Source organism: Hemicordylus capensis, chromosome 9 (assembly GCF_027244095.1).
Source record: "Hemicordylus capensis ecotype Gifberg chromosome 9, rHemCap1.1.pri, whole genome shotgun sequence".
NCBI lineage: Eukaryota > Metazoa > Chordata > Lepidosauria > Squamata > Cordylidae > Hemicordylus > Hemicordylus capensis.
The window spans coordinates 31,854,859-31,881,723 of NC_069665.1; the positions used below are offsets into that span (position 1 = coordinate 31,854,859).

Sequence of the window (26,865 nt, forward strand, 5' to 3'; positions counted from 1 at the left end):
AGGGGCTGAGCAGGGGAAAGGGCAGGCGGGCCTGCATGGCCAAGCCCCAGAGACTGGAGGCGGCGTTGTTTCAGCCCTTGCTCCAGTGTTCTGGAGTTCCCCTGCTGGTGGTCTGGGTAAAAATCAAAGAGGAAGGTGCACAAGCCTGCAGATTATAATTCAGTGAAGCCAAGTGTTTTGGGGTCAAGAAGCACTTTGGGGGGGGGGGCTTGGAATGCCCACCTCCGAGGAAGAGTGCTGTGCAGCTCGAGAAGCGTGTGGCCAAACTTGGACTCAAGCTGGCCATGCTGAAGCAGAAACCTTCTTTGCCAGCCCCAGCAGCACACCACGAGGCGGGAGAAAGGGAGTGTTCTTAACCCCTAAAACGAGGGCAGGGTTGTTTTCACAATGATTAGCAAATGTGCCAGCAAACCCAAGGGGAAATGTAGCTGGGAGTGGGGCATATTCCCGGCCCAAATCCACACGGCTCAGACACGGCTGGTCTCCCTCTCTGCACCCGAGGGCACCAAAACTTCTTCCACTTTGCTGAAGTCACAGAGTTAAAAAATCACTGGTTTATTAGAACACCCCATCTGTCCAGTCTCTCTGCACGGAAAAGAGCTTCCGTACGTGCCACATGCTGCCCCGGGCAAGTGTTCCTTTTCCAGACCACCCAGCCACCCCCGGCCTTGCTTCCGCAGAGATGCTGCCCACTGCCCTCCGGGTCCTGTCTCCGTTCACAGCCCGGACAGCTGCTGGCCACGGGGGGCTGCCAGCCCCACTTCACCTCTTTCTCACAAACTTCTTGGTGGCCGTGTTGGGGTTCAGGCGCCTCCTGCCTGCGCCCAGCGCCGCATCCCGGATCTGCAGGCTGGCTGCCCGGCTGTAGATGTCGTTTTCCACGAACGGAGACACTCCCGCAGCGTAATCTGGGTCGAAGACGTTGGTCTTCTGCCTGGCCTTGCGGGAGAGCCGTTGCTGGGGGAAGTGCTGGTCTTCGGTCAGGTGAGGGTTGCTGGCATGCTTGCCGCCTTGGGGAGCAGGGAGGGAGTACTGTGGGGAGAGACGCCCAGAGAGGCACGTCAGGAACAAGGCCTCTTCCCCCCCGGCTGGGGCTTGCTTTGGGCACCCCAGTTTTCAGGAACCTCCATTCAGCACCAGCAGAAGGGAAAGGCACCCCCACCCCGACTTTCATTCTCCAAGGACTGGAGCGCCCCCCGGCCAGGATTAGTTTGCCCCACATGATCTGCCAGGGCCAGAAACCCTCTTACCCATGCAGGGGAGGTACCGGAGCTTCTGCCCCCCAAGCTGACTTGCACAGAAGGCCTGTCTCCTCTCATACGCCCGATGAGCCTCGTCTCTGGGTGCCCCATCTCCTGGGCTTAGTGGAGGGCTCCTACCTAGACACAGGGCCTTCTCTATGGGGTCACCCAAACGGCAGGCCTGAGGCACGCGGGCCTGGCACCTCTCCTGCCATCCTTCAAGCTCCAGCCAAAGCCCACCTCGACTCAGGATGACTGACCCACCTGAACGGCCCATTTTGCTAACAATGCCATTAGCTGCTGTTCTTACAGCATCTTTATATTTCTTTTTGTGAGCTGCCTTGAGACCCCTTGCAAAAGCCAAGGCCGAAATACTTGTGAGCAGCAGCCAAACCTGGCCACGGGCTCTCCTCACCCGGAGTCCGCGGGGGCTCAAGACCTTGGGGTTGCGGGAAAAATGCATCTGGAGGCTGCCGTCACCGGCCACTGTCACCGCCACCTTCTTCAGCGTCTTGTTCCCGCAGTGGGGGCAGAAGAGCCGCGTCATTTCCGACGAGGTCCTGGAGGAGCGCAGAGAAGCCGGGTCAGGGCTCAGATGGGCCAAGGGCCAGCGTGGGCAAAGGAGGGCGCTTGCTCTTGTCTGCACACCAGCACCTGGGCCCCAGCCAAGGCATGACAGCCATCCCAGCCAGCCGGAGACGCACGTTTGGGGCGGTACAAAAACATGTCAATCAATCAATTAATTATGTACCGGAAGCAGCCGTGGCAGTGCAGGATGTAGCTGCGGGCATGGCGGATCAGCAGCCCGTTCACGGCCAAGACATGCAGTCCCATCTGCAGCAGGACGTTCTGCACGGGAGAGGAAAGCCTGGCTGGAGCCCCAGGGAAGGAGCAGGAGGCCCTGCCCGGCAGCCACCGCCATCTCTTCACCCACCCACCCACCCAGGGGAGCACCTGGCTTCATTCCGGTGGCCCACACTTGCCTGCATGGCGAAGTCGGTGGTCACGCAGCCAACCTGCACGCCAGCAGGCTCGTCACCCTGGGCCAGGTCCTGCTGGATCTGCTTGATATTGCTGGGCGTGATCCACCCCCCCTCCTCCTCCTCCTCCTCCTCGTCACTTTCCTGGCCTTTGGGGGCCTCAGGCTCAACAAGGACAGCATCGGCTTTCTGCAAGGGAGAGACCGGCTGAGAGAGCACCCAGGACCCACAGCACCCGCTGAGGCACCGCGTGTCACCCGTGCCGTGTCGCGAAAAAGCTCTCACCAGCAGGTCCTGCAGGTCCTCCTCGATGCTGGGCAGAGGAGTCCTCCAGAACAGGAAGGAGCCAAACTGTGAGCTGTCTTCGGGGCCTCCCGGGTCTGGGTGTTCTCTGCTCTCCACGGCTGAGGGGCACTCTTGGCCTCCTGGGTGCTTGCTCTAGGTTCGGAAGTGCAGAAAAACCATGTCAGTTGCCAGAAGATGATGGAGGGAGGTCTTCTTGGGGGAGCACAGCCAGGCCACATTTGGTAGCGGCCAACAGTTACCTTGGAAGGGAGGTGGAAGCCGGCCACATGCACAGGGGCCTCAGGGTGCTGGTTCGTCGAGCTGAGTTTCACCTGTAAGGATCCGGGATGGGGAGAGACAGAAATCCAAGGCTCAGTAGCTGGCAGACTGGAGAGCGCAAGAGAGAGAACTCGAGGGCGACAGTGAGAGGCAATCGGCACGTTTAGAAATAAAACACAGTCAAGCTACCTTTTGTTCTGGCTCTTTCTTCAGGTGAGCCACACCCACGTTCTCTGCTTCCAGTTGGTAGGTCAGAGCCAGGACTTGGATATCTGTGGCTGAAAGGCTGGGATAGTCCCCAGTTTTCTTGGAAAACTCCGTCACTAAAAACAAAAGCAGGTTGCATGGCTCCATCTCTGTGTGGAGAAGCAATGCTAGGGAGCACATCTGCGAGAAAAAGCACTTTCGAAAGACAGGTGGCCCTCGTGGGAGTTCCGTTCTTGCCTGCAGGCGTCAATACGGAAGCAGATAACAAAACAGTGGGAATCGGGGAGTTTGATTTCCAACAACAACAAAGGGCTAATTAAGCAAAGGGGGCAGGAATAGGAGAAGAAAAGGACAATATCTTGTTCTCCAGGTCTCCAGCAAAGCCCCCCGCCACCCCCAACTATGGTCAAATGTAGGTGAATATTTGCCCTCCCCCTTTTTTTAAGGAGCCACAAACTGGCTATCTGCTAGAAAACGGTGGCCAGAAATGACATTGGGAGTCATCTCCCTCCCGGCAAATTTTGCTGATTTGTCAACCTGCGGATAATGCAACTGGGTCCCTAAGAGCCAACCGTGGATACGGGAAACTGTGATCCACGCCTAACGAGGCGGAAGACACCCCAGGGGCACCAGCTCCTGATCCCACCTTGGCGACCTTTTCCTGTCACTGGACTCCAGCCTCCCAGACAGAGGGAGCCAGGGAAGGAAGGAAGGAAGGAGCAGGTCGGGTCTCTCGGGATTTGGGAGCCAGCAGGCCCCACAGAAGCCGGGGCTGCTTACCAAGCCGGACGTACTCCGGGAAGGGCTGCTTGAAGTGGAGCGGGTAGGGCAGCACGGCCAGGCGCCGCCTGGTCTCCTTGTCGCGGATCTCCGTCACCACCTCGCGGATCGTGTAGATATTCCTGCCGATCTCCTGCCAGTGGGGAAGGCACACCAGAGGGGGTGGCTGCAAGGAGGCCAGGAATCTGAAGGGAGCGTAGGGGCTTGGGGGGTCCATCGGAAAGAGCAGGGCTGCCCACCATCTCCGGGGGCCGGGCAGGACCCCACTGCCTGCCCTACACACACCTCCCTCTCCCCACGGCCACAAGTGGCTTCAGGTGCCAAAGCCAGCCCACTGCAGGTGCTCGGTCAACCCGTAGTTGACCGAGTAGGGAGTGCCAAAAGCGGGAGCTCCTAGGAGCTCCTCCCCACGCTGAAGGGCTGTGGGCCCCTCCTCCCCTTGAGGCAGGCCAGGGGCTTCTTGGGGCAGGGGCTTCAAGAGCACATGAGAAGCAGCAGCAGCCGCCGCCACCACCTGGCTGGATCAAAGCAGAAGCCCCTTGAGGCCAGCACCCGGCTTCTCACCGGGGGCAACCAGAGACCACCAAGAAGCCCACAAGCAGGGAGGGGATGAAGTCGATGGTCTTCCCTGCAGCTAGAAATGGGATTCTGAGCCGGACTACCTCTAGACATGAAGGCTCCATCAAAACTAGGAAGCCACAGATGGGTTTCTCCTCCAAGATCTGCTTCTAAAGCCATCTAAGGCTTCTAAGGGCCTCCAACGCCACATCCCGTTCTTCCCCCAAGCAGCCCAGAGCAGCGTACAGGGTTATGTCTACCCTCAAAACAACCTTGCGAGGTAGGGTTGGGCTAAGAGAGAATCATGTTTGAATGGAGATTTGAACTCAGGCCTCCCCCCAGTCCTAGTCCAACACTCTAACTGCTACACTGCACTGGCTCTCTTGTGGCAGTGAGTTCCATAGATGAATCCTGCTTCGCATATGGCCAAAGGTCTGGAGATGGGCCAGAGACGGGTGGTGGGGGAGAATTCCTGCAGGTCCACCACCCTGCGATGCACCCCAGTGGGGTGGGATGGGACGTCTCCAACCCGCTCCTGCTGGCTGTGCCGCTTCAGTGGAGCCTCCAGCTTCAAGAGCATCCTACCTCTCATGCATGCAGTTTCCTACAGGTCCCGCTCGTGGGCTCCCCATTGGGCCCCCGGCCTCCCCCCTTACCTGCAGCGGGGCTCCCCGAAGGAAAGCGCCAGCATCAGCGACGACATGCTCCACGGGAGCCATCTTGCCCCCACGACTCTCGCTCGCGGCGCACCCTGGGAAGCGTAGTTCTTAAACCCCCCCCGCGCACAGCATGCCGGGAGTTGCAGAGCGGGGTGTGCGGGGAAGTAGGCGGGGCCGTCGGACAGCCCCTGGGAAATCTGCGCGAGGGATGCTGGGAGCTGTAGTGTGTTTTCCTTTCGCATCGCCTACTTGCCTGCCCCATTGATGTAAAGTGGGGGAAAGATGGAGGAGGGGGCGGGAAGGGGGCAGCTGCCGCCTGGGCGCCCCCCGCCCCCGAGAACAGGAGGCAGCAGCACCAGAGGCAGAAGAGTTTGATAATGTGGAGAGCTGGGCTATTTTTAAAACATTTAGAAACACGCCGGCCCATGCCATTAAGCAATACATAAATCCATTGTTTGGATGCGAAACGAGACCCGAGTTAGAAAAACACTGTTGTGAAATTTTAAATTGTTGTGATGCTGTGATGTTTTAACTTTTTTTTCTGTATCACTTATTTTGTTTTAAGCTAATGTTTTGATTCTTCCGTGGCCATTTGTTTTAATTAACGTTTTAACTGTTTTCTGTTGCTGTTTGCTTTGTTGTAAACCGCCCAGAGACCTAAGAAATATGTTAGATAGATAGATAAACAGAAGGGAGGCGCTCCAGTGGTGATACTGTTGCCTTCCATAGTAATGCTGATAATATTATTATTTACTTTTATTAAGATTAACAACAACAACATGATAGTAAATAAATAAATGACAGCCGCCTAAAACATGGTTTCAGCTAAGGAAACAGGGCGAGGAGTCCCTCTCTCCCTCGGCACCCCCAGCACAGCGCTTTTCCTCTGTTTCCTTTTGAGACGGGGGGCGGGGGGGTGTCTTCATTATCATCATCCGGGACATTTCTTTCTCTCTGCGTACAAACCGGAACTTGGGGAACTGTGCGGCTGAAGGGCGGCCTATAGAGACACAATCTCTGTGCGGCGGAGACAGCAGGCGCCTCAGCCGCCGCCGCTCCTCTCTAGCCGACCAAGCTCTATGGTCCCTGCTGGGTTCCGGCCCCGGCACGGCCGAGGTGCCTGTCACGTGACCGCTCGGAGTTCACGTGACCAATGACTACAGGAGGCGGAAGTGGGAAAAAGCTGAACCGTCGCCGGTAAGTCCTCACCCTCCCCGGCGGTGTGTGTCCCCCCCCCCACCCCCGCCGCGGTTGCCATGGTCGCGGCTTCCTTCTCCTCTTCCTCGGGGGTGCTCGGCCTGTCGTTTCCCTTCTCCAGGGAAAAGCGAGGCGCGCCGGGGGCGCTTCCTTCCTTCCTTCCTTCTGCCTGTCAGTGCTGCGGGGGGTGCAGCTGCCGCCGCCGCCGCCGCCGCCGCCGCCGCCTCCTCCTCTCCGTGGCTGCTGCTGGGCGCCGGGAGGCGGCCTCCGCTCTGGGCGCTCCCAAGCCCAGCCTAGGCAGCAGCGCCCCGAGGGGGCCGCAGAGCGAGAAGTCCTCCGGGGGGGGTGCAGACCTCCTCAGAGAAGCAGCTCCTCCCGGGGGGGTGGGGAGGCTGGGGGTTGCCAACAGCCCCCCAGGAGGCAGGGTGTCGCTCACTTCAGGGACGGAACGTGGGTCCCTAGAGGGGCAGCATTTGACCCTCACTTATTCACTAGCCTGTCATTCAATGCCATGGACGTCAAGGAGACTCGGGCTCTGGATTACCACTGCATACACCTCCCAGCCCCCCCCACCAGCCCCCACAAATGTGTGTCCCTCATTCTGGCAATAAAATGTTGGCAAACCCGGGGGGGGGAGGGGGCAGCAGCAGTGCAATATCCGTGGGGTGAAATCCTCCCCTGCTTTGAAGCCCAGCAGCTCTGCTCGCCACCTTCCTCCTTGCATGGGGCTGCAGAGCACATTCTTCCCTTGCTGAAGCCTGAGGGCACCTCCTCAAGAGGAGGGAAGCTGCTCCTGGGCTTTGGGAAACGGAGAGGAGAGCCGGTCTGGTGGTAGCAAGCATGACTTGCCCCGCTAGCTAAGCAGGTCCACCCCAGTTTGCATATGAATGGGAGACTTGATGTGTGAGCACTGTAAGAGATTCCCCTTAAGGGATGGAGCCACTCTGGGAAGAGCAGAACATTTCACATTCCATCCCTGGCAGCATCTCCAAGATAGGGCTGGGAGAGACTCCTGCCTGCAACCTTAGAGAAGCCGCTGCCAGTCTGGGTAGACAATACTGAGCTAGATGGACTGATGGTCTGGCTCAGTATATGGCAGCTTCCTATGTTTCTGCTGCCTGGAAAGTGGCACCCCGAAGGGAAAGAGGAGGCAGCAGCCTCCAAGGTGTGCAAGGCCCAGATGGATGTCTGGTCTCGTCGTTGCAGTGCTGCACAATCTGTGCACGGATGGAGCTTTGCCAAGAACGAGAGGACAGGTCTCTCCCTGAAGGGCTCGGGAGGAGAACACTGGTACAAGGGAGGCAGCAGAGGAAGAGGAGGAGGCAGGCCGGAAGAAATGGGAAGGCTGTGCACTTTGCCTAAGTCTGTGCTAAGTTATGCAGACTTAGGCTTAGTTTCACAGTGAGTCACTTCCGGGAACCAGTGAATGTCCAAAGAGCTGTCTTGGATCAGAGCACGGGTCCTGCTGCCCACAGTAGCCACTCGGATGCCTCCAGGAAGCCCACAAATAGAGCATGAAGCCCCCTTCCATTGTTGCTTCCTGGAAACAGTATTCAGTGGTAGGCTGCCTCTGAACATGGAGGCTCCATTTTGGCTTCTTGCTGCTGATAGAGGGTCTTCTCTGTCAGAAGCCAGATCTCTTCAGAGAAATGCATCTCCTGTGACCTACACAGCCCAGGGCCCGGCTGCTTATATTCTGTGCAAGTAGAAGCTTCCAGAGTTCATATGCAGTGTGCTCTCCAGCCTTTATGCTCTGTTAGCTCTGGCTGGAAAGGGGGATGAGGTCTGTGTGGAGCCCTCAGGTGCTCTTTTTCCTTCCTCCGGGCAGCTGACTACTGAAGGGAAGCCATCCCACTGCTTTGCTTTGCTGTGACAAAGCAGAAGCCTCTGCCACCCTACTTGTATTTCTATTTCTTAGAATGTGGGGCTTGTTCTTTCTGCTCTTATGAAGCTGCTCTTCATATGCTTACCAAATGGGTGTACAAAGATTAGGACAGGCTTGGTTTAAAGAAAGAAGCAAAAGCCGCTGCAGTTCACTTGTTGAAGTGGCTGCTTGCTACAGGTACTCACACAGAGGCACAGCAACGTGATCCTGTTTGAATGAAGGGCAAAAGATGTGACACCTTTCCTGTTGTTGCACGGGTGGGTGTGGGGAAGGTGGTCCCTCTTTAAAGGAGGACTAACTGCCTCAAAGAAACTTGGGAGTCATGGGCTTTTTCAAGAAATGGTTTCAAGTCCTGGAAGAGAACTTGGCTAGCTCTCGGTTGCACAAAGATTGGCAGATGTGAACTTTGTAGCTCTGCCTGGCAGTGGACTTTTGGACGACTCATGTGAAGCCTGCCTGCTTTGCCAGAAGGGCTGTCGGCAGGGCTCTCCTTTGGATGCAGCCGAGCCCAAGGTGAAACTGATCTCAACCCACCCACCCAATGTACTGCTTTCCTCCTGCTAAACCCGGGCTCTGTTGAGAAGGGTGCCTGGGGCTACCAGGAACTGAATTGGCCTGCCTCTATAAAACATGTGGGAGTGGGAGACGTTGCTGATTAACTGGATCAGTTTGGTTCTCTCTCAGGCAGGTTGTGTGTCTGTCAGACTCGGGGGTGTGTGTGAGCGCTTGTGTGTGTTGTGTTTCATGCCAGCTCTGGTTGCTGTTGGAAACCCGTAGCCTGTGCAAGTCAACCAGAGCCCTCTTGGGTGGTGGCAGGAGGTGGCTGAGGAAGCCCAGCCCTGCCCTGCTGCTTCTGCTCACCTCACTGGCACACCTGTCAGTCACAGACTTACAGACAAAACCTCCACCGTGCGGCTTGGCTTCTAACCACTCATAGCTCACATGTGAAGAGGGAGGGGAGTGTGTGTGTGTATCAAAACCTGCTTCTCCCTGCTTCCTCTCTGCTGCTCTCGGTCAGTATTTGCTGGAGGCCTGCTGGTGCCTCAGCCCTTCCCTGCTGCCCGGAAGCTCTTCCCTTTCTTAAGCCCATCTTGCTCAGCAAGGGGAATTCTCTCCCCGCCCCACCCCGACCCCCGGGGCTTGCAAGACGGCTTCCTTTCTACTCAGGGGTTGCTTCAGCGGAGGCTCTGTGGGTTGCCCTTGCAGAGTTCTGCCCTCTCCAGGACTCGCAACCCCGCCTCTGGATAAGCGTTGGGCTTGGAGGGTGCAAGATATCCAAGGCCGCAGGCAGTTGTTATTTGGGAGGCTTGTGGCAAAGAGCAAAATGCTTTCTGTGCTGAGCTGTAGGGGTAGGTTTAGTGAAGCCGCCGGGAGCCAAGTCCTGGGTCTGACCATGCCCTTGTTGCCGTCTGCTTGTCGTGGTAACCCAGAACTTGCCGTGTAGCAAATGAAAGAGCATCTTTGGGAGGGCGTTTCTCTGTCCGCCCCGTGGTCCCAGCTGTTCCTCTCTAGCACGGGGCTGTGCAGCTTTGGCCCTCCTGCTGTTCTGGGGCCACAATTCCCATCATTCCTAGTCACAGTGGCCAGTAGGGATGATGGGAGATGTAGTTCAACTTCTGCCGGAGTGCTGAGGTTGTGGAGCCCTGGTCTAGCCCTAGAGTGCATAGGAACCCGCCCTCCAAAGCCATTAGTCATGTCTCTGTCTTTTGCAGGCTCCTGAGGATGAAATGGCCTCTGCAGGGCTGCATGGGGAGAAATCTCCGCTTACTGTGAAAGGTGAGTCGTCCCTCTGGGGCTTGGGGCTGGGGTCGCAGTGGCCCTCTCCGGGCTGCCCCTCTTCCTTTGGGTGACCTGTGTGAGCCTCAGTCACTTCACTGGGCTTTTTGCAGAAGAGCAGCTGGCCCCGGGGGCGAGGTGGGGGGCAGGCATCTGGCTGGAGGGAGTACAGGCCGGTTCCCCACTGGAGGAGTTTGTCCCCTGATGCTCCCGTGGCCTGAAGTAAGCGGGGAAGGGCCCGGTGTGCTTCGGTACCCACCTCCTCTCAAACTGTGGGTTTGGTCAGCCGGTCTCAGATGGCGGCTGGCTGTAGTGAGCTGAAAATCACTGGAGCCGTCAGCTACTCTGCTTGGAATATCAGGACCCCATTGGACCTACAAAACTCCCTTTTATGGGTTCAACAAATGTCCCGAAGGCTGGATGCATGCTTTTAAGTTGCAAGGAACTTAAAAAATATATTACTCCAAGCCTACAAAAACTGTGACGTGTGTGCTGAGGAGACAGAGAGGAGTTCATGCCGTATCTCCGAGTGGGCACTGAGCGAAGGAAGGGCAGCTTGGCTCCGTTCTTCTCTGATTGGCTAAGCATCTCCATCTGGAGAAGAGTCCTGTATGCCTTGAAAGCTTGCTTTGCAGCCATCCTTTGGGGCACTGGTGGGTACCTGGCCTGCCTTGCTGTGTGCTGTGGTCAGCGTGGTGTAGTGGTTAGAGTACTGGACTAGGACCGGGGAGACCCGAGTTCAAATCCCCATTCAGCCATTTACTTGCTGGATGTGACTCTGGGCCAGTCACTTCTCTCTCAGCCTCGCCTACTTCACAGGGTTGTTGTGAGGAGAAACTGAAGTCTGTAGTACACCGCTCTGGGCTCCTTGGAGGAAGAGCGGGAAATTGCACCCATTCCCCACCTCTTTGCTGCCCCTGAGGGAGGGCCCTTTTTAAATTTTTATTTTGCATGAGCTTCCCTGCCTGAAGAAAATCCCCACTGGCCAGTGAACTGCCTTTGTCTCGTCCTGTTGCTGGCAGGTGGCCATGCTAGTCCCAGTTGGCTTTGTGGCGCTTGCCAGGATGGCCGGAGGGGAGCACACAGCCCCTCTCCCCGGCATTGGCTGCTTAGTGTGGGTGGTGGGTGGCGGGTGGCCTGGGGGACCCACGTGGGTAGCCCCCCCCCCCGGCCTCCTCCTAAGAGGCAGAACGTCTGTCTGGTCCTGGGAGCCTTGAAGCCAATCCAGCCGGGCTTGGCGGGGGGGGGGGGCGGAGGCAGTGTGCTGCTTGTGCCACCAGGGGGCTCCCAAGGCTGCGTCTTGCGGGCGTTGCTGGTCCTCCTGCCTGCTGGCTGAAGCTTCGGACCCCCCCCCCCGCCCGCCCCCCACCCGAGAGGTCTCCGGCTGGCTGGAGGTGCCGAGAGCAGGGAGCCCTTGAGAGCAGCCAGGAGCCCCTGGTCTCGTTCTCGCCCCCAAGAGGCAGCTGGATGGTGTGGCTGGATGGTGAATACCCAGTGGGGATGCCAGGACGGTCGCGGGGTGGGAGAGGCCAGGCCAGGCCAGGCAGGGCTCTGCCTCCCAGGGCACGCAGGGGGGGGCTTCCTTTGGCCTGGCCCAGCGGCCCCCTCAGCCTCTGCTTCTTCCTCCCTCCAGTGGTGTCGGCAAAGCCCAAGGCCCAGGGGGGCCGCCAGACCCGGATCACCTCCTTCGTGGAGGTGGCAGCAGATGGGCTGCCCAGCGAGACCAAGAAGACGGGCAAGCGGATGGGGAGCTCCGAGCTGCTCTGGAACGAAAGCCTCACCTTGTAAGGACCGGGGGCTCTGGGCAGCCGCACCCCTGGGGCAGGGGCACGCACTCACGCACCCCCTGGGGCTGCCCTGCAAACTCCCCCCCCCCCCGCGCTGCTCAAGCCAGCAAAGGGGGGGCCTTCAGGAGAGGGAAGGTGTCGCGGGGAGGGTGGCTGTCCGCTCTGGGGCTTCTGCAGCCGAGCGCTCGCACTCTCCCTCCCCAGGGCGGCCCTGGCTGGTTGGGCAGCACGTGTCAGGAAGCAGCGTCTTCCGTTTTGTCACTGTGTGGGACGCTTTCCAAGGGATGAGAGGACAGGTCCCTGCCAGCAAAGGGCTTGCAGTGCAGAAGCGACACAAGGCTGGGCGATGGAATGGTGGCCTCGGGAGCCCTTCGCGCTCTGCACTCGGGCCTTGGGACCCCAACCCTTTCTCAGAAGTGCCGCTCAGCTGTGCGGAGCCTCCGTTTTGCTCCCTGTTGCGGGGGTGGTCTAGCTGCCGCAGCCTCACCCCCCCCTTTGGTGCCCCCCCCGCAGGAACGTCGCTGCCCAGAGCCAGCTGGAGGTGAAGATGTGGAGCTGCCACGCCCTGCGGAACGAGCTGCTGGGCATGGCATCGGTCAGCCTGCCGGACGTGCTGAAGCAGAGCAGGGAGCCAGGTACCGGCTGCGGCACCCCCCCCACCCCCCGCCCCCCACCCCCGTTGGAGGCCTGCCCTTGGGGATGCAGGAGCTGCCTGTTCCTCCGGAGGCACAAGGCCCCCTTGTGGGAGGCCGGGCGGCCTGTTGGGCGCCCAGGGCTGCTGGGGCCTGCCGAAGCCGCCCTCCCGGCCACAAGGAGCCCTTGGCTCTCGGCTGCCACGTGTGGTCGCTGGAGTGGCCTGGGGGGGCGGCAGCGGCGGCTGCAGCACATAAAGCCCTCCATTCAGGGGGCGGCGGGCAGGGCCAGGCAGGCTCTCTCTCCTGCGCGCCGGGAGCACAGACCTCGTATTGAGAGGGGCCAGGCCTGCCGGGGGAGCAGCAGCCTCCTCTCTGGGCTGGGTCCCGCAGCCGCTGACTGGAAGGTCTTGTTCTATGCCCCCCCCCCAGGTGTGCCGGCCGGGGGGGGGAGGGAGGGGAGCTGGGGGGGCCTGGAGCCCGTCTGGCAGGGGGTCCTCGGCAGCCGGCTTCCCCACTGCCCTCTCCGCGCTTGCCTGTGGGCTGCTTCCCAGCGGCCTTGTGGGGAGCAGGTGGCCGGGCCAGCTCCTTGGGCCTGACGCGGCGGGGCTGTGGCTTGGTCCTCCTGCTCTGCCGCCGGCCTTGTCTTGCGGTCCGAGAGCCCACCTGGCCGGGGCTGTCCTCTCCAGGGGAGCTGCGGGCCCAAGGGCTCCCTTCCCCACCTGAGCCGCCCTCCTGCTCCTTCTCCCTCTCCTTGCGGGGACACAAAGGGCCCTTTCATGAGGCACGGAGCAATTGGGGAAGCCAATGGAAAAGGCTCCGCTGGGTGCCGGGAAGGGTGGAATTTTCCCTGGCGCTGGCCGGGCCAACGGGAGGCTTCTTTGGGCTGCTGCTCTGCTCTGGGGGGCTTGGTGCTGTGGCTGCTCCCCTGGCTGGCACGGCCTGGGAAGGAGCGGGGTGGTCCTGGCTGGCCGGGGGGAGCAGCCCCTGCATGCCCCTCATCGACTGGCCCGTGTCCGAAGAGGCGCCCCCCCGCCTTTGTGGCCGCCCCTTTGCCTGGCAGGCCCCCCAGGAGCTGAAAGGAGAGGGGGCCGGGGCTGCTTCTTGCCTGGGGATCTTGCCCCCCTCCCCTGGGCCTGATGGATCCATGGCCCCGCCTCAGGGGCTGTGCAGCAAGGGGGTGCTGAGGAGGCCACGGCGGCTGCTCCCTCGGGCATGCCGGGCCCTTGCTCTTGGGCCCGGACCTCCCACGTGAGACCAGCCCCGTGGCTTCCGTTTGGGAACCGTGGCTTGTGGTCTCCTTCCTCCGACTCGCTGAGTGGAGGCTTTCCCCCCGGCAGGCGTGGCCTTGGTTGCAGGGGGCGTCTTTGTCCCCCCCAAGACCCCCAGGAGTTGACCTCTCCCTTGCTTGGGTCCAAGCCCAGCCTGTGCTGGAGGGCAGGGGGGTCCCCGCTTCTTCCCCGCTGCCTTGAACGGGGCGGAGGCCGGGGCGGGAATCGAGGGGCCCCTGCACCTCTCGGGTGGGGCGTGTCCGGCTGGCTGTGGGGCTCTCGGTGGGTGTCTCCTTGGTGCTGCTTCCAGCCCCCCTGCCGAGGAGGGGCAGGTTGCCAGAGAGGGTCCCCTCCCAGCCTGGCCGGGCTGCTTGGCCCTTCCACCCGGAGCCCTGGCCAGGCGGCCCCTGCTGGGCACCAGAACAGCCAGCCGGCTCCCGCCTGGGCTGGAGCCGCCTTCCCGGGCAGCTCCCCCTGCCAGCCGCTCATCACCTCCTTGGCGGCAGCGGCAGCGGCAGGCCCCCGCTTGCCGTCCCTGCGGTGGGAGCAGACCCCTTTGGTGCCCCGCCTCTGCCAAGGCTGCTGGGTCTGAGCTGTGGCTGTAGCCAGCACGGGGAGGGGGGGCACATAGGGACACTCTCTCTGGACGCGGACCCCTCCCCGCTCTGCCTGCTCCCTTTGGGTGCTCAAAGGAGGGCCTGAAGCCTGCCCCCTTGGACTGTGCAAGGTCCCCCGCCCTCCCGCTCCGCCCGGCATGCATCAAAAGGTTCTTGTTTGGGGAGACTCCCCCTCCCTCCCTCCCCCGCCGTGTTTTATGGCTCCTGCAGAAGGGTGTGACTTGGCCTCCCATCCTGCCAAACTCCAGGCAGGCCTGCTGGAGGAGCCGCCACAAATAATCCCTTTGGGAAGCCAGCCCCGATGTCCTCCCTCTCCCCAAAGGGGTGGCTGCTGGCCCCCAAAGGGAGGCACGGAAACAACATGAGGGGGGACTCCCCCCTCCCCTGCCACTGCTGGCCTGCCTCGTCCAGCCTGGCTCCTGCGTCCGGCTTTGGCCCCTTCTCCTCCTGGGGCTGCAGGAGTCCCCGTGCCCTCCCTGGAAGGCAGGCCAGCAGAAGAAGCAGCCTCCCGGCTGGGCCAAGGAAGGCCAGTGCCTGCCAGCTTTGCCTTGGCCAGCCTCGGCGGCGGGGCCTGGATTGTCCTCCCTCCCCAGCAAGAGCAGCACAGGCAGCTTCCTGATGGCCCCCCCTCTCTCCCTGGCCCCCCCATTCCTTCGGTGGGGAGGGTGTGTGACGGGACCATCCCGGCCCCTCAACAGCTCCTCCATCAGGGAGCCCCCTCGCCCTTCTCTGCAGCTGCTCTCTGGTCTCCAGAGAGAACCTTGTGCGCAGATCGCATAAAAGTTTTGAAAAACATGCACGATAGAACCATAAAATACAAAGCAGCAGCAGCAACAAAAACATTTATATAAACGTCTGGGTAAAAAGCCAAGATTTCACTGAAAACGGTGATGGAGACTGAGGAGCGGATGCCCACCTGGAGAACCTTCCAAAGTCTGGGGGCCATGACGGAGAAGGCCCTGTTCTGAGTGCACGACATGCAGGCTTCTCTCATTGTCGGCACCCGGAGCAGAGCCCCTACCGATGACACTGCCGAGCAGGCAGCAGCCCTTGGGAGCAGGCAGTCCCCCAGGTCTCCAGGGCCCAAACTGTTTAGGGCTTTAAAGGTCAAAACCAGCACCTTGAATTGGACCCAGAAACAAACTGGCAGCCAATGCAGCTCTTTCAAAATGGCCGTGATGTGGTCCCAGCGGGCAGCTCCGGATAACATCCTAGCCGCCTCATTCTGCCCTAGCTGCTGTTTCTGAATATTCTTCAAGGGCAGCCCCACGTAGAGTGCATTACGGTAATCAAGCCATGACGTGACTAAAGAGTGGGTAACTGTGGCCAGATCGGCCTTCTCAAGAAAGCTGGCGCACTAGCCAAAGCCGTGCAAAGGCACCCCTGTCTCAGAAAGGGTGCTGTGGGCCTGGGGAGGAAGCAGAAGGGGGCAGCCAGAACCGCAGGGAGTCGAACTTGGGGTGCCCTTGGCTGTCGCAGGCCGTGCTCTGCCTCTCTGCAGCGTCCACCTGCTTCCTGTCGGGCAAGGGGTTGCCCTTTTCTGGAGCAAAGGCAGGGGGCTCTGGCATCTCTCCCCCTTCTGTCTGCCGGACAGGATGCGGAGAGATGCGCTCACACCCAGCGGGGCCACCTTCCCTGCTTGGCCTCGTCGCTGTGACCTGGTCCCGAGGGGCTGCCTGGCTGCAGACCTCCCCCTGCCCCTGCCGGGGATGGGCTGCTGCCTCTCCGGCCAAGGTCCTCCTCGCCTCCGTGGGATGCGCAGTGGTGGCTGCTTCCCTCCAGGCACGTCCGCCACGGAGGCTGCGGGAGCCCTTCCTCCCTTCCTTGCTGCAGGGCCTGCCCGGGGCGGCCTGCGTGGGAATTCCCGCTCGGTGGGAGCCCCGGTGGTGCTCCGAGCAGCCAGGCAGTGGAGGCAGCGCACGGAGGCCGTCTTCAGGGCCGGGCCGGCCCCTTCCCCAAATCACCACAGGCCTGCTTGCTGACACACAAGCCAGCTTTGTGTGCGGCCGCAGAGGGACCCTCGCCCGCCCCAACAGCCAGGTCCCTTTTGCGCGTCTCGGGCCTGGCGGCGGCAAAGGGGCCCACGAGTGTTTGTTTTCCCAAGCCAAGCGGAGGGCGGGCGGCCGTGTGTGTGCCGCGGCCTGCCTGGAGACACAGGCACCTTGTCTTGCAAGGAGACAAAGAGGGTCTGTGGTGCCTCCCGCGGCAGGAGCCAAGGTGGGCTGGAGGCGGCCGCAGGAAGGGGAGGGGAGGAAGGAGGCTCCCCAGCTCTCTCTCTCCTGCGGGGAGCGGCTTCCCGCGGGCATCTTGGGGCTCGCGGGCTTCGCCATCCCTTGCTGGAGGCACACTGGCCCCTTTGGGGTGGAGAGCCGGAGTGTGGCACGAAGCCGGCATGAATGGTCCCCTTTGCTAAGTAGGGGTAACCCTGGTTTGCATTGGGATGGGGGACTACGTGTGAGCGCTGCTAGATCTCCCCCCCCCTTGCCCGGGGAGGGGGCCGTAGCTTAGCGGAAGAGCATCTGCTTGCACGCAGGAGGTCCCGGATTTTAACTCCTGGTCCCTCCAGGCCGGGCTGGGAAAGACGCCTGCCCGGGACCTTGGAGAGCAGCTGCCAGTCGGTGCAGACAAACCGGCAGAAGGCAGCTTCCTATGCGGGGATGGCTCACTGGAAGAGCATCTGCGTTGCATGTAGGAGGTCCCAGATCTGAATTCCTGGCGGCAGCATCTCCGGGCCGGGCTGGGAAAGACTCCTGCCTGAATGCCCCAAGAGCCGCTGCCAGCCAGAGCAGACAGTCCTGAGCTAGATGCACCGAGGGTCTGGCTTGGGAGGAGGCGGCAGCGGCGGCGGCTTCCTGGGTCCTGTTGCCTGGAGGCCTTCCCAAGGGAGGGGGGCTTCGTGAGTGGGCAGGGGGGGAGAAGGCGGCCTGAAGCGAAGCCGCCTGGGGCCATCTGGCCCAGCCACTCCCAGGCCAGGAAGCCACCCTCCCCCACGGTGCCTTGCAGCGCTCCCCACTGCGGAGGGTGGTTGGGCTGGAGGTCCCTGCACAGCTGGTGGGAAGGAGGCCGAGGCCAGCCAGGTCCGTGGGTCTGGCCGGCTGGGCTGGGGCCCATTCTGCCTGGCGCAGAGCGTCTCCTGCTCGTCCTGCCTGTGGGGTTGGCAGGGGAGGTTCCCTTTGGCCCTGTGGGTGGGGCCCAGGCCCTCTTGGGGCTGGCCTCTGGCCACTTTGCTGAGCCCGTTCTGGCCTTTCCTCTCGCCCCGACCCATGTCCTGCTCCGGACATGAGCGGATCATGTAGGGGGAGGATGGGGGGAGGGCCTCATGGAGGTCTCGGCCCTCCGAGACGTGGCGGATTGCTTGGGGACTGGGAGATGCGCTTATCACTATTAATTCTTCGCTTTATTTTCGTTCCTGGCAGCTTGACGAGGCGCTTCTGGCGCTGAGCTGGGCTTCCAGCCTGGGACACCGGCACTCCCGCCAGGAGCCGCCTGTCCCCGTGGGCCGGGGTGGGTGGGGTCAAGGGAGGCCCAGCCGCATGTCCTTCCCGGAGCCCCATGTGCTCCTCTCTCTCCTGCCCCTCCCCAGCGGGGATGAGAGCCAGCCTGCAGGCAGGGCAGGGCAGGAGAGAGAGGAGCAAAGGGAGCGTTTGGGCCTCCTTTGGCGGCACCCACCCCACCCCAGTTCCTTAGGACCCACCACTCCCGACCCCTTAATTTCTGAAAGAAAGCCAAGGCTTGCTGGGAAGGAGCTCTGCTCCGCCGCCACAGAGACATGGGCTCGGACCATGGGGGAGGAGCCAGGCACTCTGCACGTGCTCCCAAGCCCTCTGCGTTGCAACCTCGTGTGCTTCAGAGCTCAGCTGCAGCGGGAGGGATGAAGCCAGGGGTTCTGCCTTGGTGCCTGGTGGGGAAGGTGGTCCAGAGCGGACGGAGGGGGTCACTGGGAGGTGGGAGGCACCCACCCACCCACCCACCCACCCACCCTCTCGCCAAGGGGCACTCTTGGGTAATGGCTTTCCTTCTGCCACCTCCCAGTGGAGAACAAGCAGCTGACCTTGAACCTGCAGACGGAGAACAAAGGCGGTCTTGTCTCCGGTGGGGAGCTGACGATTTTCCTGGACGGGCCTGGTGTTGATCTGGGAAGCCTGCCTAATGGCAGCGTTGTGGCTGAGGGTGAGTGCCCTGCATCGCGGGGGGCGGACGGGATGGGACCGGGTGGGGCTGGCTGCCCTCCTTGCTTGAGGGGCCCTGCTGGCGCCCCGGGGTCCCGGACGGGCCCTTAGCGGGACTGTGTTCCTGGGAGGAAGGAGCCCCTGTTGCGGCCAGGAAGGGCGCGATGTTTCCAGAACGAAAGGCGGCAGGGTTTGGCTCTGGGGAGGCCTGTGCTGGAAGCCCTTTGCCCTCACCCAGTGGCAGTGAAGGGGAAGCACTCTCTACATTCTCAGAGACCCTCTTGACCGTGGGTCGAGCTCTGAGCATGAGAACCGGTTCTAGGCTTGAGGCCCGGAGCAGGTCAGGCCTTCAGCTGGCTGGCTTGGCCGTGGGCACTCGGCACCAGTGGGGTGGGGTGGGGGGAGAAGGCCTTGTTCTGAGGAGGTGGACCCCACGAGGCCGGCGAGGGCCGTGCAAGCCGCCCAGGTCCAGCTGTGGCCCGTGGCCCTCCCTTCTCCCTTCCCTGGCTGCTGCTCTTTGGGCCTCAGCGCCCCGCCGGACCGAGGGCTGGGGCCTTGGATTGGGCGTAGCCCTCCCCCATTCCCAAAGGGATCCAGGAACCCGCCCCCTCGGGGAGAGGGGCTGCAGGGGTGGGGGGGGGAGAGAAGAGAGGCCCCCTTCGCTGCCGGCCTCTGCCGCTCTCCTCGGACCGTCGTACTCGGTGGCGCTCTGCGTCTGGGGGCAGCTTCTCCCTCGGCCCTGCCTGGTCCCTTCGGGTTGCCAAGGGCTGCGTGCCGAGGGGCACCTGGCCCCAGCTGCCCCGTCCAGCCCAGCCCCCCACAAGCTCCCGGAGGCGGTTGGCTGCTGCCTGCCAGAGTCTGCCCTCTGACCCGTCTCTCGCTTCCTTGCTCCTTCAGGGCCACAGGTTGCCGGAAGGGACCCCGCTGGCGTGACGGCATCCCCAGAGAACAGGTGTCCGGCTACCAGCAGCAACTGCTTTGGCGGCCGGTCCAGGTAAGGGGAGCGATTCACGGAGGTGGTGGCAAGCAGCGGGCAGGGCGGGGGGAGAGCCGGCTGAAAGCGGGCAGGAGGAACCTGGGGGGTGGGGGTGGGGTGGGGGGAACAGCCAGGACTGAGCCAAGAAGGGGCATGTGGGGAGGGGGGGGTCTGCCTTGCAAGATTGATACTGTCCAGGCTGCTCTATGTACGTGTGTGTGTGTGTGTGTGTGTGTGTACTGCGGGTGGGGGTGAGCAAGAGATGGGAATGCTGGGCAGTGCTTGTTCCTGTGAGGGGTGGGGGGCAGGGGTTGAGGGGGTCACCGGCAGCTAGTAGCAGCTTGTCCTAACGAGCCAGAGGGGTGCCCAAGGAGGTGCAACTGCCTCTGCTTCTCGGTAGCAGCTCAGGTGGCTCCCCTCTCTCTCCCCTGCCCTGCAGGCTGGCTGTCCATCAGGTAAAGCTGTGTAGTTAACCATGCAGCTCTACCTGATGAATGGTGAGTCTGCCGGCAGTGCAGCTCTTGGGCCGGGCGGGAGAGAGAGGAGCAACCCAGGCGGCCTCCCTGGGCACCCCCCACCCCCGCTCACACGGTGGCCCGCCAGATGCCTCTGGGGAGCCCACAGGCAAGAGGTTTGTGCATGCCCCCTCTCCTGCTGGAAAGCCCCTTTTGAAGCCATCCAGCCTGGTGGCCATCGCCACATCCCGTGGCCGAGAATTCCATAGATTAGTTATGCACTGTGTGGAAAAGGACTTCCTTTCGTTGGTCCTCAGTTTCCCAGCCTTCAGTTTCGTGGGATGACTCCTGGTTCGAGTGTTGTGAGAGAGGGAGGAAAAAATCCACGTTCTCTACTCCGTGCATAATGTTGGACCCCTTGAGCATGTCTCCCCTCAGTCGCCTCTTTTGCAAGGCAAGGAGCCCCAGAGGCTGTCGCCTGGCCTGAGGAAGGAAGGTGCTCCAGGCCCCCGATCCTCTGGGCTGCCCCCTTCTTCTGCACCTTTCCCCGCTCTGCAGCGTCCTCCTTAAGATACGGTGGCCAGAGCTGGCCACACCATAGACTTGTAGCTGGGCATTAGCAGAGGAGCGTTGCTCTTTCCAGCCCCCTCCTTGGGCTGTGGGGAGCAGAGGCAGCCCCCCAGGCGCTTGCTGCTGCCCAGAGAGCCCAGCAGAGGCGGCCCAGCCGGCCTCCCCTCCCCTCCCCTCTCCCCTCCTGGCCGCAGCAGCAGCTGCTGGCGGCCCTGAGCTTCACGCCGCCTCTGTTTCTGAGTGGCGTGTGGCAGTGGCCGGCCGGCCGGCCAGGAAGGCTGCTCTCCTCCCCACAAGGGAAGCAGGCTCCGGGGCTCCCCTGCGGCCTGCCCGGGCCCTCTGCAGCGTGGCCTGCCAGCTGTGGCCCTTGGGGGAGCAGGGGGCCTCCCAGGGCCAGCTCTGGAGCAAGCCGGCAGGTCCCGAGAGCAGCTGCAGAGGTCTTCCGGCGGGCAGAAAGGCTCCCGAGCAGGGCGGCAGGGAGGGCGCCTCTGCTCCCCAGCGTCACTCCAGCTCCTGCTGCTGCTGCTGCTTCCCCCCCCCCGCCCTGCCGCGATGGGGCTGGGTCTCATCCTGCCCGGTGCTGGAGTGCTTTTCGTGCCCCCTGCAGTGTGTTTCTCCCTCTGGCCCCACCGGCTGCAGATGTGCAGGGTCACTGAAAGCCCCCAGATGCCTTCCAGCAAGGGAAGCTGGATTCTGACCACGGCCTCAGCCTGACTGTTGAGAGTCAGCGTCTCCTCGTGACCGGAGGTGTTGATGAGGGAGGCTCCCTCCGAGGAGGAGGCCTTGGCTCTTGCGGGTGGGGTGGGGGTCTCTCCCGGAAGCTCAGCCTGGCTAGATAGCAGCAGCCGGGGGCCGGCAGACGGCTTCCCCGCCGTGGCCCCTCTTCTCTCCCAGACCCGAGGAATTTCTCGGCCCCGTGTCTCAAGGCCAGCGCCCTGCCCTCCCCGGCCGGGGTCAGGGTCGCAACAGCTGCCTGCCGCCTCAGCAAGGTGGCGTTTGTGTTCCGCTTGGCAAGGTGCTGCTGGCCCATCTGCATTTGCCTTCCTGGGCCCCCCATTTTCACACGGAGAAATTGGGGACTTTCCCAAGGTTGCCCAGGGAGTGTGTGGCAGAGGTGGGGGTCTGCACTGCCTGTTCCTGCCCCCTAAGTGTTTGCCTGGGGGTGGGAGACTCACTCTCCTTCATCAAACATCCCCCCCCCCGCTCCTCCAGATGATTCTGTCCCCACAGCACCCCTCTGCCTCCCGGTTCCAGTGGGCCTCTACACTCGTGCCCAGGGCTGCCGTGTTGCTGGTGGTGGGGGTAGTGACGGCCTCACGCAGGGCTAGTGAAATTTAGAGGCTCTTTGTCAGGAAGGCTAAGTAGAGCCTCCACATCCAGATGCAGTCTAGCTCAGAGTACCAGTAGCGGGAGGAGGGCTGTGAGTTCCATGCTCTGCTGGGGGGCTTGCTTGCTTGCTTGAGGGAAGGAGGAAGGGAGCGCTCCCCCCGGTCCGACAACGCGCTGCTTCAGCTTCTGTCCCGCCTTCCATCCCTGCCCTGCACAGAGAGAAGCCCCAGGGCCTTGGGCTGTGGCTCGTCCAGCTGCCCCTTGCCTCCGAATCGGGCGGCTTCTCTCCAGGCAGGCTCTCCGGGGCTTTCTGTGTGCACCCAGGCAGGGGGCCTGTGGGGGGCTGAGGCCCCTTCCGGGCCTTGAGACAGGAGGTCTGGCCTTCCTCTGCCAAGCCCGCCTGCCCGGGAAATGCCCCCTCAGCTGCCCGCTCCCCTGCTCTGCTCTTCCCCCTGGTGCCGCCTGACCCCTTTTCTCTGCTCCTATTTTAAGTGCCTCGTCTCGGCCGGCTCCGCCTTGGGTTGGTTTCCACTCCGCTATTAAAAGACGATGCCAAGTGAGGAGCCCTGTCGGAAGGGGCCTTGGCAGGGCGGCTAATTTGGGCCTCGGCAGCCCACCGGAAACGGCCTGTTTGGGTTTCTGAGGACGCCCCCGGAGGCGCGGAACCTGCTTCTCCCCCGAGGAGGAGGGCCGGCCGTGGCTTCCTTCCCCTCGGCCCCACTGATGTCTGCACAGACTCTCTGCCAAAACTGCTGCTCAGCTGCTCTGGGCAGCGGCTCCAGGGGCAGAGCGAAGTGGACATGACGTGAGCCATGAGTTTCTTTCCGAGCGGGGCACTCCTGGGAGGCTGGAGACGGACATGTGGGCCCAGCGGGCGGCTCTGGTGTCCCTCCGCTCTGTGAGTTTGCACACAGCCCCCCCCACCCCCCGGGGGGGGGCCAGAATCCACACTCTGGTGTCGAATGTAGCGTCTGGAGAGCCGGCCTATCCTGGCTGCGGCCTGAAGCCAGACAGGCGTGAGCAGGCCTTGCAGGTGGGGAGGAGTTCCACAGGCCCCCCCTTGGCTCCTCCCTCACGCGGAGCCCACAGAGAGATGCCCCTGGTGTGACCGTATCCAGCCCCATCCAGCCATTCTCCTGTATGAGTGTGCAGAGATCTGTGCACAGGCACGTGCATTGGTGTGCAGGGCTGTGCCTGCGTCCATGTGCCCTGGGAGCGCAGAGCGCAGAGGAGAAGAGGAGTGCTGGCGCTGTGCGCGGCGTCACCCGTGCCTGCCTCTTGGCTCACCCGTCACCCGTCACGTGCGAATCAGGCTTCAAGCAGCAGGATCCCTCCTCTCTCGGCGCAGAGGGAGTGTGGCGGAGTTGTGCTTTGGGGCATGGTCTGGGTCTGCCCCCCTTCCCCCCCACCCCCGAGCTGAAGCGGGGGTTGGCAGAGGGGTGCCGCTTCTCTGAGATCGCGCCTGCTTCTTCTGCAGGAGCCACAGACACGCCGCTGCCGGAGGAGCCCGGCTGAGCCCAGCCAACGGGGAGCAGAGCCCCAGCCCCAGAGCCCGGCCTCAGCCGCTGGGGAAGAGCCAGATCAGCCCCACGGATGGCACAGGTGGGCGGCAGGGCCTGCTGCTCAGTGGGGAGGGGCTCCACCTCGCTTGGTTTCCTGCTCCCCCCCCCCACAGGAGCTTGGCATCCACGTTGGTCCCCAGGTGTTGCCAGACTACAGCTCCTATCACCCCCTGTCCAGTGCTGCCCCCCCTGGGGAAGGTGTGGGCGGGCCTCTTGGGGCCAGGGAGCTCCGGGGCCGCCTGCCCTGACCGCCCTGACTCTCTCGTTGCAGTGGGCGGAGACCGCGCCGATGCCGAAGAGGACCCGGCTGTGCCCCCCAACGCCGCTCCAGGCGCCACGGTCAACGGTGGGCCGCCCCAAGACCCTGCTGAGGCGGAGGAGTCGGCCCCGGTGGGGGGGCCAGGAGGGCCGCCTTCCCAGCCGGCAACGCAGGCTCCGGAGACGCTGCCCCCCGGGTAGGTGGCCGCCTGCCGGCTTCGTCCTGCTTGCCAGCCGGACAGGGGCTCTCGCGGCGAGGACCCCGATAGCCAGGTGTCCTCGGGAGGCCCAGGCCCCAGCAACTGTGGTGCTGCCCCCTCCTCCCCGCTCTGGAGGGCAGCCCAGGCCCGGCTGCTCCGCCTCCCCCCTTGCTGAGGGGCCAGGGCCCATTTGGGGGCCAGCCCTGTGGGGCTTCCCCGGCCCGCTTCCAGCCGAGCAGGGTCCAGGCCTGGCTTTGTGGTGCTGCCCCCTCCCCGCCCGCCGGGGCACCGACCTGCTTCTGCGGAGGCAGGGCCCGTGCTGGGCTGTGGGGCGGCTGCTCTCTCTGCCCGGCACATCTGCTCTCCACGTGGCAAAGCACAAAGGCCTCTTAGATGCAGCTGGAGTGCGGAGCCGCTCGGCGGCTGTGGGGAGGAGTTGGGGCTGAGCCCTTCCAGACGCAGCCCCGCTGGGGCCGGGAGCTTGGGCCCACGAGCCGGGCGGGGCGGGGCAGGGGTGGGCGGCTGTGTGGGGCTGGGCTCAGCAGCAGCAGCAGCAGCACCCCCCCCACTCGTCGCGCCCCCCTCCTGGGCTGAGGGCAGAGCAGCCACCTCCACCGCCCCCCCCCCCGCCGCCGCCCCGTGCTGCATCTGGTTCCTATCAGCAGGGCTGCTGTGTCGGGACAGCGGCCCTCATTAACACGGCAGCCTGCACACCAGTTTGCGCCTCGTCTCGTGCACACAAAGAGGCGCATTATGCTCCCTGGCAGCAGCAGGCCCGGCTGCGGTTCCTTACATAAGGCCGGGCGTCTTGCTTGGATGGCGAGCTGGCCTCCGCGCCGCCGTTTGGCCCCCAGCCGCCCCTGGTGGCTGCAGCTGGGGCGGAGGTGGGCGGCCGGCCGGCAGGCGGGCGGGCAGGCGGGACGGTTGCCTTCCTGGGGCGGGTCCTGGCCTGGAGCGTGGTGGCCTGAGAGGCGTTGCTGCTGGCATCGGCGGGCCCCCTGTGGCCCTCCTGGAGTGGGGCTGGGGAGGCTGTGTGTGCCATCTGCATTGTCTTCTTTCCAGCTATGGCACAGAGTTCAGCCTCTCTGTTTCCGGAGACTGAAAACGGAGCATGTTTCTAGACCTCATGAGGTTGTAAGCTTGCAAGCGGGGAGCATTGCCCTCCCTGTGGCTTGCTCAAGCCACGTGGGCCAAGGTTTGCTGGTGAGGTTGGGCCGTGCCCCCCTTGATGAGTCCCGTTGGCTTGTTGAGACATGGCTGAGGGCAGCAGAGGAGCACGGAGGTTCAGGCCTGAGGGGCTCAAACCTCTGCTCATCCAAGAAGCCCCGTGGGGCAGTTTGAGCCGGCCACTGTGCCTACCTCACAGGGCTGTTGGGATGAATGCACCAGGGGAGAACCAACGTGCCTGCCGGAAGGAGAAGTAACACGTGCACACCCTGCAGTTGGCCCTTTAGCCACCGTGCCACGCCTCTGTCTTTCTCCTTCAGGTGGGAACGGCGGGAGCTGCCGAACGGGAGGGTCTACTACGTGGACCACAACACCAAGACCACCACCTGGGAGAGGCCGCTGCCGCCAGGGTAGGTGCCCGGAGAGGGCCCCCCCCCCGCATTCCCTGTGGGTGGAGGGCCTGATGGGCGTGAGGCTGTGCAGCAATGGGAGGCCCAGGGCCCCACCCCAGGCACGGGGTGGGGGGGCGGTGTTGGAGGGGCAAGGAAGCGTTGCAGTTGCCGGGGGGGGGAGCGGAGGCCAGAGGAGGCAGGGCAGGCAGCCGGGCCGGGCCCCTCTCCGTGGGGGACCCTTGAGGGCACACACACCACCCCCTCCAGGCTGCTGCTTCTCCTGGGCGGCAACCCAGGAAAGAGAGAGTTGACCCGGGAGCGGGCAAGAAAGAGTGGCGGCCCCCAAGGGACCCTGGTGGAGGGCGAGGGGCGGGCTCTGCTGGGCCTGGCCTGGGGGGGGGAGGAGGAGGAGGAGGGAGGAGGCTGTGCCCTCCAGGGAGGGGGCAGAGGGCGCAGCAGGAGGACCAGGGGCCCCCACCAGAGCCAAGCTGCCCGGGAGGCGGCTGGGGGAGGCCGGGCCCTGCTGTCCCCTGGCAGGAAGGGCTTGGCGGCAGAGGCCAGCTATGGGGGGCCGGGAGGGGCCGCCTTCCCTCTCCCCGGGAATCCCCGCTGCCCCCCATTGCAGCCCGTCTGGGACCGTTCTGGAGAGCGAAGGCCTGCGCAGGGGAGGGGGCTGGCTCTGCCCTCGGAAGCCTCTCTGGCCGGGAAATCTGCAGGGCAAAGTGGGGGGGGGAGGGAGGGAGGGAGAGGCTGCCCCCCCCGCGCTCACCAGGCCTCTCCCCCCGCCCCTGCAGCTGGGAGAGGCGGCTGGACCCCCGTGGCCGGCACTACTACGTGGACCACAACACCCGCACCACCACGTGGCAGCGCCCCACGGCCGAGTACGTGCGCAACTACGAGCAGTGGCAGAGCCAGCGCAGCCAGCTCCAGGGCGCCATGCAGCAGTTCACCCAGCGCTTCCTCTACCAGGTGAGGAGGGGCCCCGCTGCCTGCCCGCCCGCTGGGGGCCCCAGGCCCCTTTCCACGCTGCAAGGGGAGGCCCCAGGAGAGAGACGCGCCTTCCGGGGCTCTGGCTTCCCGGGGTGCCTCCGAGCCGCACTTCCCGGCTCGGGCCGTGAATCTCCCTCCACCCGGCCTCAGCGGGGTCTTCCGGCGAGTGCTGGAACGGTGGCACAGCTGGGCCTTCTGTGTCCGGGGTGTGTGTGGAGCGGATCCAGTGGAGGCAGAAGAGGAGGCCCCCCCCACCCCCCAACACCACCACCACCACCACGATCCATCTCCTCCCCCAGCCAGGGGCGAAGAAGGCCTGCAACTCAGTGGCAGAAGGCTCTGCATCTCCAGGTGGGGCTGGGAAAGAGCCCTGCTGGGAGCCCTGGGGGAGCTGCTGCCAGTCAGTGTGGACGATACTGAGCCAGAGGAACCGACAGCCCAACCCTGTAAGGCAGCTTCCTAGGCGGATGTGATGGGAAGCGGGGCCTGGCTGCTCCTGTGCCGGTTCCCGCAGGAAAACCGGGTCCTTTTGGGGTCCTTTTGGGGTTGGATGGGCAGGGTGTGGACAGGGCCCCTCTTCAACTCGCCCACCCCCTGGGCTTGCTTTTCTCCTGCCCCCAGCAGGAGTCCCCCTCGGCTGCCT

The 26,865-nt window shown here is 63.3% G+C and overlaps 2 protein-coding genes across 3 annotated transcripts in view; one reads left to right on the forward strand and one right to left on the reverse strand.

Annotated features, from left to right (window-relative positions):
* Positions 1-534: 534 nt before the first annotated feature.
* Positions 535-5,127, reverse strand: NOB1 (NIN1 (RPN12) binding protein 1 homolog). Its single transcript, XM_053271576.1, has 9 exons — positions 4,987-5,127; positions 3,773-3,905; positions 2,975-3,108; positions 2,767-2,838; positions 2,507-2,659; positions 2,225-2,410; positions 1,993-2,090; positions 1,657-1,801; positions 535-1,032 (listed from the first exon to the last, which is right to left on the reverse strand). Exons 1-9 carry the CDS (start codon positions 5,047-5,049, stop codon positions 763-765), a joined length of 1,254 nt encoding a protein of 417 aa, XP_053127551.1. The 5' UTR covers positions 5,050-5,127; the 3' UTR covers positions 535-762.
* Positions 5,128-6,058: 931 nt separating this feature from the next.
* The window catches only part of WWP2 (WW domain containing E3 ubiquitin protein ligase 2), a 33,124-nt gene continuing 12,317 nt past the window's right edge, over positions 6,059-26,865 (forward strand). Inside the window, exons 1-10 of one of the 2 annotated variants that reach the window (XM_053271186.1) lie at positions 6,059-6,186; positions 9,784-9,847; positions 11,481-11,631; positions 12,148-12,269; positions 18,187-18,324; positions 19,221-19,317; positions 23,131-23,255; positions 23,487-23,670; positions 25,161-25,250; positions 26,027-26,201. In XM_053271186.1, the coding sequence (XP_053127161.1) occupies positions 9,799-9,847; positions 11,481-11,631; positions 12,148-12,269; positions 18,187-18,324; positions 19,221-19,317; positions 23,131-23,255; positions 23,487-23,670; positions 25,161-25,250; positions 26,027-26,201 (1,131 nt within the window). In that variant the 5' untranslated portion in view covers positions 6,059-6,186; positions 9,784-9,798. The remainder of the gene's footprint in view (positions 6,187-9,783; positions 9,848-11,480; positions 11,632-12,147; positions 12,270-18,186; positions 18,325-19,220; positions 19,318-23,130; positions 23,256-23,486; positions 23,671-25,160; positions 25,251-26,026; positions 26,202-26,865) is intronic. The other variant, XM_053271187.1, reaches the window with a different exon arrangement.

Bases quoted from the DNA above. Each gene is read 5' to 3' on its own strand.
- NOB1 (XM_053271576.1), bottom strand. From the start codon at position 5,049: ATGGCTCCCGTGGAGCATGTCGTCGCTGATGCTGGCGCTTTCCTTCGG. The intron at 2,839-2,974 runs GTAGCTTGACTG...GGATCCTTACAG, and splicing joins AGAAAGAGCCAGAACAAAAG to GTGAAACTCAGCTCGACGAA. The intron at 1,033-1,656 runs GTGAGGAGAGCC...CTCTCCCCACAG, and splicing joins TGAGCCCCCGCGGACTCCGG to TACTCCCTCCCTGCTCCCCA.